Source organism: Coturnix japonica, chromosome 2 (genome assembly GCF_001577835.2).
Source record: "Coturnix japonica isolate 7356 chromosome 2, Coturnix japonica 2.1, whole genome shotgun sequence".
Classification (NCBI taxonomy): domain Eukaryota; kingdom Metazoa; phylum Chordata; class Aves; order Galliformes; family Phasianidae; genus Coturnix; species Coturnix japonica.
In genome coordinates, this window is record NC_029517.1 from 61,974,195 (window position 1) to 61,993,312 (window position 19,118).

At 38.1% G+C, this 19,118-nt stretch overlaps 1 protein-coding gene across 4 annotated transcripts in view; it reads left to right on the forward strand.

The window, feature by feature from the left end:
• Window positions 1–19,118, forward strand: part of EXOC2 (exocyst complex component 2) — a 121,256-nt gene that overhangs the window by 21,126 nt on the left and 81,012 nt on the right. For all 4 annotated transcript variants that reach the window (XM_015854490.2, XM_015854491.2, XM_015854493.2 and 1 more), the window contains exons 5-6: window positions 11,403–11,516; window positions 15,364–15,488. In XM_015854490.2, coding sequence (XP_015709976.1) covers window positions 11,403–11,516; window positions 15,364–15,488 — 239 coding nt within the window. The remainder of the gene's footprint in view (window positions 1–11,402; window positions 11,517–15,363; window positions 15,489–19,118) is intronic.

The window sequence follows — 19,118 nt, forward strand, 5'->3', positions numbered from 1 at the left end:
TGGCATAATGTAATTGTATGCTTCTGTAATTAGAAATTCCTGGTACGATTTCTGATATCTGAGGTTTGTCAGTATCTCTGTTAATAATTGTTTGGAATTTTATTCAATCAGTATCTCTCACTATTTAACTCAATAGACAATGTCTTCTATTATATTATTAGTAACAGAACTCAGTTGTCTCCAGTTTTGTATACTACCTGATTTACTGCTCTTTCAAAACCTTATTAGCTACAGATCTGAGTCCTGACAAAACATGATGGGACTTGAAGAGGTTCTTAAATACTTGTAAATGTATGAATGTTTGGTCCAAAGTCTTACCATCTTTATATTTTAAACTTCACTTAGTTCTGTATGAGTGCAATAATTTGTGTTTATTTTACTGTTTTCTCAGAAGATATCCAGTCTTAATTTGAGGACATCACAAAGGAAAATATATCCTCTGTGTCCATTGTTACTTCGTTTTGTTGAAATTTTTGTTTTTTTGTTACTTTTGTTCTTGAAATTGGTACGGGATTCCTAGTGGATCTGTCATCAGCTTCCGGACTCTGGTTGCTCGTTTCCTTCCTACTTAAAATAGATATTTTTCTTTTGAAAATACTAAGCCATATTTTTAAAATAAGCTGAAGGTGTTTTCTGTTTCAAGCATTATTCACCAACTTCTTGGTGTAATTTCTTACAGACACTTCTTTCATCTTTTGTTTTCAAACCTCTTATCTTGATGGTCTAGAACTGTGGACATTGTTTCAGGATCCTTCCAGAAGACCTCCCATGTCTGCTACACCCTCCATTGCCTTTTTGTAAATTCAGGATATAAAATAACAATTATTATTTTTTAATGTGTTACAGTGTAAACTAGCCAGGATGCACTTGTTAGCTAAATTGCTACTTTTGCTACTGACGTGGCTGCTCATTCTGCAGTGATGACCCGGAACCCTTTATCTTACCTATATCTTTTAACATTACTAGCATTCCTCTGTTTGTGCCTTCCTTGACAAGCTTGTCTTCAGAGCCCAGATGACAAAATCTTTCTTTACTTAATATTTTTACTGACTGTTAATAAAAACTGTTGGTGCTAAAGTTAGCAGATGAAGCAAATACTGATGGAAAAAGAAACGTGGCCTGTAGTAGAACTTTTATCTGTAGATTTTCTCAGGTTTTCTTCTCCACTGTTTGATTTGTTGGCCTTTTATTGTTGTTGTTTAAATTAGGTAGTTCCTTAGTCCATCTGATTTATTCTGTTGGCATCACTTAACGTTAAGTTGTTAATCAGTTAGACGGTAGCAAGTTTCCTTTTAAATGGCAATATATTAACTGTGTCTGGTTACTTATTCACTGAAGCACTTAATCTTAAAAGCTGTATAATGTTTTCAAACATTGTATGAAATGTTTGTGACTGACATTAAAACTATTTTTCCTGCTTTAATTCTTTGTTGAACCCTGTAATAGCTTTTCCAATTTTTATCTGGGATTTAAGTCAAGATAATCAGTTCAGCTGCATCAGCCCTCTTGTGTTTCACACAAGAATTCTTTCATTAAATGCATTGGCTATGGTGCAGTTACTTTTAGCTTGTTCTCATTTTAAGAAAATGTTTAATGTGGTACTCAAATGTAGAACCAAAATTAATACTTCTTACAGTTATGGTAGTGTGAATTTGATAGGTTAAGAATTGTCTTTAAGAAACCTGAACAGGATCAATTTAGGATTAGTTTGGAGTCATTCGTTTGGATGGTTGTTAAGTAGGAAACTAATAATACTGTATTTTAGAGGATTCATCTGGAAGCATTAGTGATAAGCATGCTAATGAAACCTCACATTTGTGTGAAAAAGAAATTAAAAGGTAGTCAGAAATAAATACAGGTAGGAAATGAAAACCGTTTTGTGACATAGGGAGAATGGGGAAAGTCAAGTTTAAGTTCTTGGTCTACTGACCTCCAAGTACAGTGGAGGTGAAACAGTATGATTATGGTGAGCACTGCTGTTGAAAATGAGCAGTTTGAGAGAAAGTAGTTGTGTGGAGGGGCTGAGAAGGAGAAGTCATGGGGAGGAGAAAAAGATGGAAAAAGACATGGAATGTCAGGGCTACCCATGTGCTGTGGGTGACTGCATGGTGTTTAAAGTTGTAATTATAGATGGACTGTTCAGCGTGGAGTTTTAAATGTCTCCCCCAGTGGGAAATTTTGCATAATTTTCTTCAAAAATTGGAGCAAAACGATGTTTGCTTTTATAAAATAATCTTTAATACCATATTGTTTAGTTAAATATGTTTTCAAGTACTTGAAGGATGGGTGAGTGGGGAAAAAGATTTTCCACAGTGGTGGAGAAATGGGCAATTATAAACTAAGAAAGGAAGTAGATAAGCAGGCTATTGGTATTAACCATTACTAGGCAAGAGAATGATTTATTACTAGAAATGTTTAAAAAAAGAAATAAAAAAGAAGTTAAAATATTGGGATGTTTTAAAATTAGCCTAAGAAGAACGGTACGTACAAGGAGAATAGCTTCCATAGCATTCCCCTTTGTTAATACCTTTAGCTTCTTTAAGCCATTTTAATGTGTATGAATTAGGGTGTCTTTGAATTTTGATGCTGACACATTTAATATTGGGCTGATTTGGTGGAATTTCAAATCATGTGCTTTGCAGCCTCTTGCTGTGCGTTGGTAGTGCAAATGCAGTTAATAATAAAACACACAAAGATACAGCAAAACAAAACAAATCAGGCTTTTAAAGGAAGGACGTGTAGTGATTACGGTGGTACGGGGCACGGATGTGACGGGCAGTCCTCCCTCCTCTATTAATATTCATGAGTGGCGGGATTAGCCCCGCCACTTCTAGCAGTCGTAGACCAAACAGTTATTAATAAGTGTCTGTTTGTTTAATAAAATGCCTTTACCCACGACGCTCCCTTGTGTGCAGCATCTGTCCAGCTCGGATACCCGGGAGAACAGAGCACGGCACTGTGTAAACAAGTGGTGACCCCCGACGTCCCGGGTGCGCTGCGACCGCCAGTTGTTCCTGCTGCTGAGGCGACCACCCACTTCTCTTTCGTCGCGAGTGCAGAACCCGGGCTCGGGGGGGACCAGTGGCCATTCCCCTCCGTCTGGACTACTATACGCCGGTGACCGACTGGGTCGTGAGCTCAATGAAACTGTGATAAAGTACTCTTTTCCTTCTTGCCTTCTCTCTTCCTAAACATGCCACCTTTCTAGAAGGAGCTTATTCCCTTGTCTTTTATTGGAGAGGAGGTTGCTGGCGAACCCTCCGATATTATGAGCGGAAAACTGCGCGAGGCATTACTCGCCGCTGTCCCACCCTGGTCCTCGCTACGGAAGCTCTGATTTGGGCTTGATGTTTGGTGTTGGGGCGCTTGCGGGCCGCCGCCGATGAAAAAACTGCTATATGACAGACGGGCTAAAAGGCATCCTATTGGGGATTGGTCCGAGGCCGTGCAGCTAGTTCTTGGAGTCGGAGCGCCCGGGGGGGTGCAGTCTTTCTCTCTGCAATGCCTTCACTGTGTGAGGGACAGCGACTTCTGAATCATCGGCACCGCCGCTGTACTTTACGAAGAAGCCGCACGTCACAGAAGTATGCTCGTCCCTCGTGCGCACAGCTTCACCGCCAATTCTGTCCCGGACATTAACACCACTCCACCCCTTATCCAGCCCATACCCTATATCCTTCCCTACAAGACGCCGGTGGGAGGCGGGGACATGAAAGAAGCTGGGTGAAGCGCGGGGGGGGTGTATCACCGACCCGCCTTGTCACCTGGACAAGCGGCCCCGGAGCCAGAGCAGGGGCGTGGTTTTGTAATGTTACCAGTTAGTTTGGACCCGCCCACACAGGCGATCAGCGAGCTCGCCTTGTCTGCCGATCCGGAAAAAGGGGCTGGCCCTACTCGACGGGGCCCGTCCACATTCACCGATTGGGCAAGAGCGGTGGTGGCCGGGCCGGGCGCTGCGCTGCGGGCCAGCAGCCATGGGGGCAGTGGAGGATGAGGCCTGGGGCGGCACCGGGAGGAGCCGTGCGATGCCTGGGCCTGGGGGGGAGCCGTATCGCACCGCTGGGTCCGGCTCAGGGCTGCGGAATGCTCACGTCGGGTTCTCCCTTGCTAAGAGATACAGCCTTCTTGTATCCTTGGCTAAGTCGAGATACCAGCAGAGTCTTGAATCCTGCAAGATCCGATGGCTTTCTGGGTTGCTTTAAGCTCGCTAAAAGCTGTGTTACACAGTTACAACACAAGCTTCAGGTCTGCACGTGCATAGTGTTATTTCATTTTGGAGATATATCCATTGTTCACCCATATGCATGCTGTTGTGAAGTGCCTTTCCCCGCTCTGCCTTCATCCTTACACTGTAACTCCATGCTGTGCCTGACGTCTGCTTTTTCTTATAAGCTAAAAAGCTTGGAATCCGTCTGAACAACTTGTTTTTCATTTTGTTCTGTTTTGTTTTGAGGCTTCTTTTGTAACAGCTTTATCTATGTTAGATTCTTCAGTAGGTGCTTGTATTACAGGTCACTAATGATGGCAGTAGCAGAGCCCTCGGTTAGCCCTGCCGTTTCCAGGCCAAGTGGCTGCCTGGGTGTCAGCAGCTGATCTGTGATGGCTGCAGCTGTTCTGTGGCTGAGGAGCTGCGCAGCCTGAAAGCTGTTCACATCTCTTGGTGACTTTGCATAGCAGCAATGACCGTCCAAGGCAAGGATTCCTCCTGAAGGACCCTTGTTCTCTTCTTACCTACTGACCTTTGGTTCAGAGGGATTGCTGCTGACAGGGGTATTCAAAGATAAACAGAACTCCTGTTCTGATGGTAAGAGTGCAAAGGTGTACCTTGCAAAGAAAAAGGCTGATACCTTCTGTCTGCTCTAGCTGTAGATGGATAAGTATCTAGTCTTGGATTCTGAGCCAACCTCCTTCCTTCTGACCCAAAACAACTGCTCTCAAGATGAAAAGTGGTATTTTCTTTTCAAGTAAAAGCTTGTCTTGTTAGAACTTACTGAGTCATTCTAAAGTTGTGCTACTATGTGCTGTGTGCTATGGTCCTAGGTACCTTCTCTGTGTATGCTTGTATGTACTGAAGAAAACTTTGGTTTGTGTATTTAGCAGTCTTGAAGCTGTTGTGTTGGATTGTGTTGGGTCCCCCACCACTTGGTGCTGTTCTTTGGACTATGGCAGAACTTTGTTACATGAGATGTAGAGAGTATCAGACACGCTGTGCTTCAAAATAGAGCGGCCATAGACTTTTTACTTTTAGCACAAGGGCACGGATGCCAAGATGTTGAGGGAATGTGTTGTTTTAATTTGAGTGACCATAGTGAATCGTTACATAAGAAGCTGGCATGGCTGCAAGATCATACCAAGAAGATCAGCGTCGTGGACGATCCATTTGGAGACTGGCTCGGAAGCCTGTTTGGGAACATCGGACCTTGGTTCAAACAGTTGCTAAAAGTATTGGTGGCGGGACTTATTGTTCTTCTTGCACTATTAATTTGCACACCGTGTATTATACAATGCTTGCAGGGATTTATGCATCGCATGGTGACGGGAATTTTCGAGGAGAAAATGGAACAACAAAGGGCATATGAAAGACTTTAAAAGGTTAAGTGGGATTGTTAATGTGTTGTGTATTGTTAGGGGTTAAGGGTTCTATAGCATAAGGAGGGGGAGATGTAGTGTATTAGGCGGTAGGCGGGGTCACGGGATGTGATGGGACAGGTCCCTCCTCCTTAGTTAATATTCATGATGGGCGGGATTAGCCCTGCCCACTTTCTAGCAGGTTCTATACCAAAAGTTATATAAGGGTCTGTTTGTTTTAATAAAATGCCTTTTGCCATGCACTCCCTTGTTGTGTCGGCATCTGGTCCAGCCACGGATACCCGGGCACGAACAGGACGCACGGCACCGTGTAACAGACGGGGGAGAAAAACAGAGTGAGAATAAATGTGAGAAAATGAGGAATAAGCTAGAGAGGAGCACATTGAGGAAATGACAGGAAGTGGGTGGCCTTCAAGTAGAGAGAGCTTAGTTAACCTTGCAGAAAGTGATTGTCAGTCGTCAGCAAGTGACAGAGAAAAGGCAGTTTAGAAAGAGGTACATCACCTGTCCTTTGAGATTATTTTCTTGTTAATACAGACTGTGCTTAGTTCTAAACGATTTGTAAATTCAGTGCGGTTTTGTTACAGCGCTGTCACTTAGTGGATTTTGTTTCCTTGCTATCAAGTACTTCCTTCACATTATAAAGCAGATATTTGAAACATTTAACATTTGAGTTCTAGTTTATTAGTTTTCTGGATGGTATAAGGACTTAGAGCCTTAGTTTTCTATCATCATCTGGCTTTAAGTGCAAAGCAAGTCCGTGCCACTCTCCGCCCCAAGGATTATTCCTGGCTGTGGTGTTACAGAGATGTAGCCAGAAGTCTTTACAAGAGACTTGAATAGCTTTCTGGAAGAGAAAGAGTATTCGGTGTACTGACCTCAATCTGAGAAGTGTGGAAAGTTGGCATGAAAATACTAACAGTAACTGTGATGTTGCAGTACTTGGACTGGTTATCGCCCTTTGAAATGGTTACAAGAACAGAGTGGTAGGCTGTGTCCTGGATTTTGAGCAGTTCTGGGGAAGAAAGTATGTCAGACACGTTTCAAAAGAGCTCTGAGTAAAATCAGTTGATGAAAAATGTAAATTTGCCCAAGATTTGTGAATGAACTGCTTGCTCAGATGTGTCGCATGTGCTTTCACCTCCTCACGTAAGTCCATTATGTGAGAGATTCCCTGCCTCCTCTACATACGCTGTTAGACCCCTCTCCACAAAGCAGCAACTGCAGTAGTTCGAAAATTTTTGAGTATTGTTTGTTGTTTTGCATGTAGCAGAGGTCATTATGGTGGATACATCTCGAACATGAAAGCAAATGCTGACATGTTAAGTACATTCCACATACTTCTATATCCACCCACTCAATACAGATGCTTCCCTCTTCCCACGCCAGCTTCCAAAACAGTTCATCTGGCAAAGGGAAGAGACGATCTTACGCTGCCACCTAATGGTAAACATCATCTTGCTAATACGAGATAGGAAGAGGCTTTCTGGAGCCTATGATAACATGTTTATTTTAAAATGACTTGTGTGGAATTTCATTCTTGGGTATGATAGACTTGTGGAAACTTTAATCACAGTGGCACCCAAGGAAATCTATAGGAGAGAGATGCAGAACATGTGTCCTGTTTTTATGTTGTTAAAATAATGGTAATGTTTACTACTTGTAAGGTTGATAATCAGTTTTGGGTATCTGCATATTTATCTCTTAATAAGTTTTACCACATTCTGCCTTTTTTCAGATATGATTGTGATATTTCTGATAAACCCAGCACTACCAGAGAGCAATTGTCAGAGCACACCCATGTCTTTGCTGTTAGAGGTATCTTTGTTAATACCTTTTGATTTGTCTTGTTTAGTCTATTCCAGTGTCCCTTATGCTGGTCTTCTTGCAAGCAGGATTAACACAGCTGGTACAAAGCATGCTTCCAGGAGACTGGTACCAGACAGAGAGGGAGTGTAGAGTAGCTCTAGGTTGAGTTGTTTACACTGGTTGCTATTCAGAATCTGTGTTTATTTGAAGTTGCTCCTTTTGACCTATAAACTCCCATGGAATTGAGGTTCAAGTTACCTTTTGGTCATTGTGTCCTGTTTTTGGACCTGCCTTTAATTGGTGTACGTTGTCATGTATGCTAAAAAACACACACTGAAACTCTGGAAGCAAAATAATCTTTACAGGAGTTACAACTTAGTAAGTTGCATTCATAGTCAAGAGCCCTGTTTTTTTGTATCTATTGCTTTCTCTTCCTGTCGCTCAAGAATTTTCTCTAATACTAAACTGTGATGGATTGAGGGCTGTGATTTGCCTATGGAGATCACAGCTGATCTGAAACCTCTGGAGTATCTGAGTGCTGTATAATTGCAGAAGTTCTGTAGTAAGATTTTTAAGGACTATACAGAACCAAAGTTTGGGATGATGGAATATTTCTGTGCGGATATGACCAAAGGGAATTGATTGTACCCAATGCATTTTGAATCCAATGCAGACATATGTGTCCTTTATGTGGAAGCAGAGACCATTGGAGTATTTCATGACTGTACTAGAGGTAGTCAAAATATGTTTGAGGAATGTGAAAGTATACAGCAGCTTGAAACCAAATTTTATTATGGTTATCTCATGAACATAAACAGTACATAAAACTTTAATTGTTTTGTGTTTTAAGTTGCAGTCGGATAGTTCTGAGGAATGAATAAGACTCCTTTAAAATGTTAGCCAGAATTTTAGTACGAGATCTGGTTTTGCAGCAAGTAAAATAGCCTTACTAGCAGGAAGTATATAAATTCAGTTTACCTTCATGCGTTTCTCTGACTTTACCCTTTCAGCAGAATCTTCATGTATGTCAAACTTACCACTTCTTTTCCTTTAATTCTTCCTGGGTTCCTTTTCTGGTTCCCAGCTACTTTTGCAGTGATTGTTTTTTGATCAGTGATGAAGTATTAAGAACTAAACTAAGAACTAACTGTTTCCTGAATTGACTTCTCTAGAACTAGCAATTCAACAGAACAGGAATAGACAATCTCACTGTGTGCTAGCGTGATCTCAACTTTTCCTACTAGTTCATGCTCAGCCTATGATGTCAAAATGAGTAAAACAGAAATACTTCTCAAGTCACATATGTGCTTGTTTATAAGTGAATGTTAAGCAAGTTTTCATGAGAACAACGTCTAAGGACTTATTTAATTTACTAATGGAAGTTAATGAAACAAACTTGTCTGTGTAGTCAATCTCTTTTTAGGCCCATCTGGCCAGACATTTGAGAAATATAGTCACTTTTAGATTGAACTTCTTAGGGAGCAGCTTGTTGCAAAGACAGCTGTACCAAGTCAGTTCAAGCTACCCATATCTGTTAGTGGAAAAACTACTTGTAGAATTTATGATGAAAAATAAGTGTACTGCACCATAGAATATAATGTATTGTTAACCTACCGCATACATGCATGTTCATGTTTCTACTCTGCTGTGACTGTCTCTAAAAAATGTCCACACAGATAAAAGCGGCCATAAACGCATTGCTAATTTATGGCTCTACACAAATACATCTGCTGGAGGAAAGCTCCCAATAACTTTTCAATGCAGTCAAACATTGAACTGAAAAAAACCTTTGTTTCTGTCACACAGTCTGTGGGCAAAACTCATTTGCAGGAATTTATTACATCCCCAGCTAAATAATTGGTCTTTATCTCTCTGTGTTTATATTTGTTCTAGGAATTATGTAACTCATGCATACGCTTAAATTGTCATGCATATGTCTTGGAATCTTGTAGCAATAGTAGTGTTTAGTGAAGGTATATTTATTGAGTGTGTATACCTTCTGTGTTGTATCTGTTTCTGTTGGCTTCCGAGGAAATATATTGAAGTTCTGAAAAATAAGATCAAAATTATACTTCTGTATTGTGTTCCCTGCATTTATATATTGTTTATAAAAAGCTCATAGTCTCATTCAAGGTAACCAAAAGTGCTTTTTGTTGTTGTTGTTATTTTGATTAAATTTTAGCATGAAAACAACATACTGGAAAGGCGCAATTATATATGCGTTTAATATAAAAGAATTGTTGGACATGGATGGCATGTGTCTTCATATGTGAAATACTGTCCTGTAAATTCTTCTGCACTTTTGAATACTTTGAAAAATAATATACTGCCTTCAAATATCTCTCAAGGAACATTTTCTGCTCACTAACAGGCATTTATGAAATTGGAGGTCATTGGTAATCTTGAATCTCTCTACTAATTATTGTTTTTTTTATATTGCATTATTGTACTATTTTCATTGAGCTCAGAGTAATGTTGGGATCTTTGTTGTTAACTGCTGTATTTGTTTCTCACAGTGTTTTCCCTATCTCTATTCTTCTTTTATCTGTCATCACTTTTCCTTGCTTTTAAATTGATATACTCTTCTCATTCTGGAAAAGTATTGTTTCATACCCTTGTTGTAATCAGGTGTTACTGACGAATGACTTCTGTCATGTCATTATGTATGTGGTTGTTTGAACCTGCACATGCTAATGACCATTTAGATATGAATAGAAACTTGGAGAAAACAACTTCTATTTCTGTGTAATTATACATTTTACCATGCTTGCCTTTAGATTTGCTTCATTTAAATTGCTGCTTTTTTTGGGTAATAAAAGCAACTTGAGCCATCCTGATATACGTTTAGGCTACAGGAAAAAAAATAGCTTTCTAACAAATCATCACTTTGCTGTCCGTGCAAGTAGTTTCTTGTGCACATTTGATGCAATTTCCAATAGCAGACTCTGGATTGACTCCCATCCCCTGGGTTTGATCTTGAATGCAAGATACTTCCGCTTTGTATTTTTGTCTAAAGTACTTTGAGTAGCAGAGCTCACCTAGCTTGTGAGCATCAGAGAGGGATTTTATTGACTGTGTGATCTGAAAATGAAGTAACAAATCTTTAAACTACTTTGTTAAAATTTGTTTTTGAAAATTGGATATAAATGGTAAAGAACAGAGGGGTAAGTGCGTTTGGTGATATATTAGGTGTGCTTGGTGAAATTAATACACTTGGTGAATTAATTACACTTGCTAGATTAAGTGTTATTTGTGTGTCTGGACTGAGAAAAATAACGTGAGCTCATCACAAGTGATTTAACTTTTTTTTTATTCTACTGACTTAAAACAAATGATTTATATTTTCTACGTGAGTATCTTCAAAATTACTTGTAATCTGAAAACTAACATTGCGGAGAGCCTGCTTTCACAAGCAGTTGGATCATAGGCTTTATCTCTGCATTTTAAGACAGAATAAAAAACAAATGGACTCCTGCTGCAAATTGATTGGCCTCTAGACAGGGATGGTGCAAGATCATTTACAAGTAGTCAACCTGATGATGTGTTGTCATGTTAGATATATACTAGTTCATAGATTACAGAGAATATTCTGATTTGCTCTACTTGACATAAGTATTTCCATTTTTAAAGGGTAAAGTTGACTTAAAGCATATTCAACATTAATGGTCCTGTCTTTGGATATTAGTAGTATTATAGTGAGTTTGTCCTGTTTTCTGAATGCAGCAGTTATTTTTCTTTAAAAATATATTGTATAGACTATACTATTTTTTTCATATGCATAGCGGCAAAATCAAAATGATAGAAGTGGTTTTACTTAGTTTAGATTTCAGTCTTTTCTTTCCAGTCATAAATACCTCTGAAATGCCAGATTTATTCTTAATTGTGAATTGCAAGTTTATATTTGCATTTTGTTGGAACGTGAGCTGCTGTATTATACAGCTTTTAAAACTGTGAACAATTCATCATAATGCATGTTACTGAAGAAATGAACATTCATTTTTCAGAGGCAGATTTCCTCAAAAAGATTTAGAGACGCTGTTCCCTGGGATGAGTGCTGATTTCACTAGCGAAAACTTCTCTGCTGCGTGGTACCTGATTGAGAATCATTCAACAACAAGGTTTGTTGCTATTATATGAATAATTGCTTTAATAGCATCAAGTAGATTCCTATGTATAGTAGATGTGTTGTTGGCTGTTGACATTTAATTAACATACCTGCAATCTTTGCTGTCTGTGGTATTTCTGTATGGCTTTAGACTGGAATCAGCAAGGACATTTTGCTCACTGTGATCAGAATGGGAATGTCAGTTTTAACCAGACTTGATTTGTGGCCTGATTTTTTTATTTTTTTTTTTTTATTTATTTATTTATTTTCTGTGTGAAGCGGCGGTTGCCTTGCTTCAAGCCAAATACCTTTATGAACAAAGAAATTAAGTAACATGGGCTTGAGTGGAAACTCCAGATGCTCAGGCTCAGGATGAGGATGCTGAACAGACTTAAGGGTAAAACTGATAGTGATATCCATCAGCTTTGAGTTAACTCCTATGGAAAATGCTGCATTAGGAAGAAGACGGACAGCTGAGTAAATCTTGCGTGTAAATCTTAAAAATCTTGACAGTTCTTCTTTATTATATCTTGTACACGGTAATTTGTGCTTAAACAGATATCCTACATGTATATTTCTGCATGTGTGAGTTATGAAACTACTGTTTGCTGGTTTTCAGATAATGCTTGAAGCCATTTTTACTAGAGGATGATTTTTGCTTTCCACTGGGCATTCTGATTAGCAATCTGAAAGGAAGTAAGAAAGAAAATCAACTTTTGATGTGTTTTTAAGAAGTTTGATGTAAGCTTTGCCCTTGCATTGCTCATTTATTTGGGCAGCTGTAACATTGCCAAGAGAGACGTAGGACAGATACAGGGAGATGAAGGACAAAGTGATGGCAAAGCTCATGGTACTCTTTGGTATTTTGTTTGATTTACAGGTGAAGTGTAGATAGGTTGAGTAGTAGTGGATGCATCCCGTAGGTTCACAGCTGTCTGTAGAACTAGTTTCAAAGGTGGCGTTTTTCACTTCTGTTACTTCTGTAGCCATGGACTTTCTATTGATGAATAAGGCTGTCAGTGAGAAATGGGATTTGTCTGAAACAGTGAAGTAAGTGGAAGCATTTTTTTGCCAGCAGGTTTGCAGTTTGTGTCAAAAACTTCAAATTAGAAATGTCAGAGAACTGTGATAGCAGCTTGCAGATAACTGAAGGTACAGAGATCAGAGTGCTACATGTATGGCTCTGTGATGGAACTGAGAGAGCTGTAGTAAAGTCAAAACCAACTGAAAGTGCCCAGCTTCAAGTGGCTTTCTGTTTACAGTCTGGGAAACAAATAAGGGGAGCTCTAAATCCACACAGATTTAGATAAGAACATTACTGGAATAAAATTGGGTTGCACTGGGGTTCTGTGATGGATACAAACAGGCTTTCAGGAAAAAAAAAAAAAGAAAAAAAAAAAAAAGAGGAGAACTTGGCCTTTGTGTACGAGCAATTTGAATATTTTCTCTCATAATGGAATGGACAGCAGGATGGTTGAGTGCTGGCTGAAGAGACCAGGGAAGGTGACATTACAGTAAGATGAGAAAGTGAACAAAATCATTTTTAATTGACTTGAGATTGTCTCTCTCCATGGAGCTTGCCCTGCTTCTTAAGAAGGTTTTAACTTCTGTGATATTTCCTGGAAGGGCAACATGGTGGGATGAAAAGCTGTCCTTGTGGAAAGTTCTAGGAATGACCCAGGGTTAGGCAGTGGTAGACAATGATCTGGTGTTCGAAACATACAATAAATACTAGTTGGCAGTCTGGTAAAAATGGTAATAACCATCATCCTCTAAAGTGTTTCAGCAAGATTGTGTTTTATAAGGTGTGAGGATAAATAGTCTCATTGGCATTGTTTTAAGCATCAGTTAAATTTTTCTGCCTAGTTTTGGTCTCTGCTTCAAGAAACTTGAAAGCAGATCCACAAGAACAGAATTATGTAAATATCTGTGCATGTATAGCTTGAATGAATTAAGTTCTGTTAGAAAGGAAATAAAATTACTACAAAATGCTGTTCTGAAAGACGCAGAGAGTTCTAAAGTGGATATCAGTTGTTCCTGGTTTACTAAGAATAGAACAGCAAGGTTAGATGAAGATTAAAAACAATAGTAGATGGCTTAAACCAGAGAAGCAGGGAACTTTGAAAGCTGCAGAGTCACTACCACTGGAAGCTGAGATCTGATTTGACCTGTGCATGTCATATGTGATTAAAAAAGTGAATTAATTCTTATTACCGTGAAATATAAAAAGCAGTGTAATGTAATGATCACATCTCTAATATGAGAAGGTGTCAGCAAAACCACCAATTTTGCTGATCATCAGTACTGTGAATTGATACGTTACCTTGTATGGTCCCATTTTACCATGTACTATGCCAATGGATCAATGCTTTAAAGTCCATTGTCATGTAAACCTGAAATTTCCTCTTATGGAATATTTTCAGTGTTGTTTGATTGTTTTTTCTGAGTGTTGTTTTGCTTTGTTTTTGAGTATTGGTGTAAGTTTTTTATCTTTCTTGGGGGGGAAAAAAAAACAAACACCTTTCAATTTGTCATCAAATATCAGCTTTTAAGTCATGGTGACCTCAGTCTAGTAAAATAATAAGATTCATATTACTTTAGGAAACTTAAAATTTTAGTATTGAAAATTCAGAAATTTGGAAATGTATTAAATAGAAGAATGATTCAAAGGATAAGGTAAATCTTATCATGTTTTCAGTCTAAGTGTAATTTTATTTTAAGAAACAGTTTTTTTCCCCACTTCAAGTTGTCTCATTTTAGAAACATTCTGTTGCTATTAATTTGGAATTATCTGCCCTGTATAATTTGTGCTGTTGTACAGGAAATACAGAGGAAAGATTTAGTTCTTGTCCTCTATGTAACCTCAGGTACTGGAAATGCTAAATATGTGGTGCACCAATGTTTTGGTTAGCTTATGTATGTTTTTTCCTTTAAGGAAATTCTTCTTAAGTAATCAAAATAGCATCTTTTTTTCCCCCCCACAGCAACAGCCTGGCAAATGTAAATAAACTATTTAGACGTACAATAAGATCATCAGAAATAGTGCTTAAAAAGGATACCACACAGATTTTTTTTAGTTTGAAAAAGCTGCTGTTAAGTACTTCTTGTATGCCCAAGTAGACTAATCCAGTCATTGAGTTAATGTGGTTTCTGACCAGCAGATGGAAACAGGAAATACAGCAAAAATGTTGTGACATCATTGGTATAAAAAAATAAAGTGCACCAGGGTTTTGGCTTTTTTTTTTCTTTATCTCCCAACAGGTGGTGACAGCCTTCTCTAATACCTGATCTAAAGTTTTGTTTGGTTTTTGCTTACAGTATATCTTCTTCTACCACAATTTAAGATGTACAAAGGCTACTGGTAGAATTGCTGTATATCTTAATTTCCTTATTTCATCGTTTTCTTCTGCACCCAGTGATATGGTGTGGATTTTTCATTTGATGCTTTTGTATTAGGGTTTGTCCTGCGGGTAGGATAAAAGACTTCTTAAGGATGAAAATCATGTGTTTGCATTTCTGAGCTTCTTTGTCATGGTGCTTTTATAATGAATCTAGGAACATAACTTAAGAGAAAAAATTCTTCACTCAGAGGTTGGGGAGACACAGGCTGTCCAGGGAAGTTGTGGATGTGCCATACCTGGAAGGGTTCAACACCAGACTTAAGATAGTCCTGGGTAGCCTGACCTAGTGAGTAGGCAAAGAGTAAATAAATCAAAGTAGTTAGTAATTGCTTTCTTTAACAGTTTATGCAGCAGTAGCTATTTTCCAAGTAACTCATTCTGTTTATTTATTAGGTGACCTTATTTGTTGTTTGAATGTCATGATGCATTTTCTTCTTTGTTGTTTTTTTTTTTTTCTAGTTTTGATCAGCTCAAAATGGCTGTTGTAAACTTGAAGAAACAAGCCAATAAGAAAAATGAGGGGAGTCTAGCTTATGTGAAAGGAGGTCTCAGCACATTTTTTGAAGCACAAGATGCTCTGTCAGGTAAATTTTACTTTGTAAATATGGTATAAAAGAAAAGCTTGTATCTGCGTGTGTGATTGCAAAGAACAATGTTTTTAATATTATATTCAATCTTTTCTGGAACTGAACTCTGTGCTACTTTGATCACAAGATGAGACAGGTTAGCTTATTGCTATGGTATATTTGCAAATGATAACACCAAAATTATGTCAGGAATTGTGAAGGCATTTTTTGAAACTATAACCCACAAATCCAGGAAAGTGAGGAAATGTGGAACAAGAGGTGTTATTAATATGTTTTACAGACCAGAGCAACGTAAAAGTTTCTATTCCATGATATGCCTTATCCCATAATCAGACTATATTATTTATTTGAAAATCTAGTACCCACAGGTTTAGTTCTGCCTTTATATTCTGCTTACCATAGGAAATTGCACACTAATGAGATTTTATCAGTTGTTTCTCTCTGTATATGTAGTTTTGCTTGTCTGTGTGTATGTATGTACTTATGGTACATACCATACCATCTCAGGTAAAATCTTAGCTAGATAGCACTAGAGTACCTGATGACAAGGACTGTGCTGGCTAAGAAAGTGACTCTACTGGGCCGTTTCCAGTCGGTTTGAAGTTTGCTACTAGGCAGCATACATGTATATAGTATATCTATTGTTCATAGGTTGCTCTGACATTTTTGCCAGTGATGTATAAAGGTCTACATGCTGTGCTCATAAAAAATCTCCAGTGAAGGTGGCCCACTGCTGTCACCATTGCTGAAATGCACCACCTGCTGTCTCACTGTGCTCATATCTCATGGTCTGCATAAATATTCAGCAAGTGTCAACAAATGTCAATGGATGCCACTTTTTCCACACAGAGGAATTCACACCTTTGCTTCATACATACTTCTGCATCTCACTGTTTTGTCAGATTGCCCCTCTGCTGCCGTGTTGCACATCAACAGAATGAAATGGGGTATTGATGGGAACATTGAACTTGTATTGCCATGCTGTCAACATCCACCGCTGATGTTGTGGACCAACATCATAAACTAGGAGGCATTACTTTTAGAGCAGCTCCTGTATATTGAAGGATTTACATTTTTGATCCTGTGTTACAGGTATCGTAGACTAAGTGTACTTGTATCCATCTCTTCATAGCTTCATTCAAGCTAGCACTTCTATTGGTTTTAAGAACACTGCTTTGGATAAATACTGCTTTTCTGTTGACCTACTTACTGGCTGCTCACTAACCATCTGATAGACACTTCTGTGTCTCAGGGAAAAGGGAAAGAAGTGCTGTTTCACTTGGTGTTCCATTCATAGTTCTGCCCAAGACTAAAACTTGTGACATGCCCTTCAGATGTCAGTATTTTCACAAGTGATCCATAGCTTTTGTCTGTTCACCTAATTAGGTCATTCTTAGATAACCTCTTTTCTGCAGGTGCAGGCATGCGTGCTTTGATAGGAAAGATCTCATTTTAATAAGTCTGACAACTCTTCTCACAACAGATCTTAATTTCTGAAAAGCTGTTACCCTATCCAGAACTGATCTAATAGATCAGTTTTGAAAACCTTGGCCTAAATCTAGATAAGGCTTCAGTAACAGAAGAGAAGAATTGAAGGCTTTAATGGAAGTAGTAAAGATGGTAGTCATATGGAAAAACTTGAGGAAGGATGAATAAGTGGCATTTTTTTTAACCCTGTTTTTAACCAGTTTTTTATTAAATGCTGAGAATTCAAATTGGCATTAGGCTATTTTTAAGCAAATTTCTTGAAATGTCTTGAAAATCTGCAGTGCTACTTTTTTTTTTTTTTTTTTTTTGTAGTAGTAGTACTTAAAAATCCTAAATAATCCTGAACAAATATTGAAATGTGACTTGTTTCTCACATCCAAATCTATTAACTACTCCCAAGGGTACTGAGTTAGTTATATTTCCCAACTGTTACTGCTATGGAAAGAAAAGCAGTGCTGGTGAACATGTGTTACCCTGTAAGATTATTTTTTGGACTAGTGAAGGCTTAGTAGCATTTGCAGAAAGTTAATGCAAATCATAAATATTGTGGCTTTTCTAGAAAGAATGCAAATAAATGTTTTTTTCTCATCCCGTCTATTGAAGTAAAAGCTTCTTATCTTTGGAAACTGCTTGACTGATAAATAGAGAGGCCAGACAGCTATTTGGAATGCAAATAAATAAATAAATTCTAATGAAATAATAGAGAAAGCAAACTTATTTATTTCACTAAATGCTCCATCCAGAATTTAAAATTCTGATAGATGTAATAATATTTGGCATCTCTTATCCATGCTTGCTTTATCTAAAATTAGAGTTTAACCATGTAGTCCTTCAGATGAATTACAAACTTAACAGTTTGGGATGATTCATGGTTGGTGCCACTTTTCGTCTGTAATCAAAATAAATGTCTTGTTTGTCTTCTTCCCTGTGGTCCCCCTTAAATATTCGAAAGGAAGCAGACTTTGTATCTTGAGTTGTTATAATGAATGACTTTGCTGTAAAAAAAAAAAAAAAATTTAGAGACTTCAAACCTTAATCTCTTGTACATTTAGAACTATAAAATTGGAATTCAAGGAATATAAAAATTGATGCAGTCTTCAGTTATTAACTTCTGAGACCAAATTGTTGGCGAAAATGTGTTGCAGGTCACAGCTGTCTTCTCTGGTATTTTAACATGCATTTTTCTTTTGAGATTTGTTATTAATTGCACATGCAGAAGTGTTTTGGGTTCTTTTCAGTCTGAATAAACTTGTTGCATTTAACTTTTGTGTTTGTAGTTCAGAACTACTTGTTTGCCCTTTTCTTCTTCCTCATGCAGAATGTTTTTGAGGGAGTCTAACTGGAGAAAAAAAAATACATCTTTTGAGAGAGCTCTATTTTTAAAAGCAACAGCTAAGTTGGATGTCAAGAGCATTCCAGTAGCAGCAAGAAAAATGGAAATCTTTGGCACAATCACCTAGGCCCTCATGCCAGATGTCACATCTTGTCTGCGGGATGTCTCATTACTACATTATCGTCAAAGGAAAAGTGCAAAGAATTCAGGAATGGCATTAATAGTCATATCTGGAGAAGTAGTTCAGGTGCAAAATTAAAGACAAAATCAAAAGCAGAGCAAACAAAATACTTTCAAGGCATGCAACTGTGAAATTCAAACTGTTTAGCAGAAGAATAATTAATTAAAAGTCCCATTACGTTCTGACTACACAGCATTTGTACAAGATGATATGATGTCATTTTTCTGTTCCCGCACAAGGGTGAATTTGTTTTATATTCTGATTTAGAAAAATGCCCCTAGAAATTGTAGCCTTGTGCAGATACATCAATATTAGTTTGTTTGAAAGCCATAAGCTGACTTCATCACAAGACACAGACTCCATTCTATGAACTTTTATTGTTACAGATGAAAAGTGACTGAAGGGAAAACCATTCTGTCAGTTTTCCAGTAAAGTTTAAATGTCCTGAGTTGTTTGGGTTTTGATTTGAATTGTCTTATCTTTTTTTTTGTTTTAATTATTCAGTGCTCTTTGGAAGACATTCTAAAATCATATGTGTTCTCATAAGAGAAAATGTCAATGAGGAAGAATTTAGGCACCCACTTTTCCTTTCCAGATATTCTAGAATGTTTTTTCCAACCCCAGT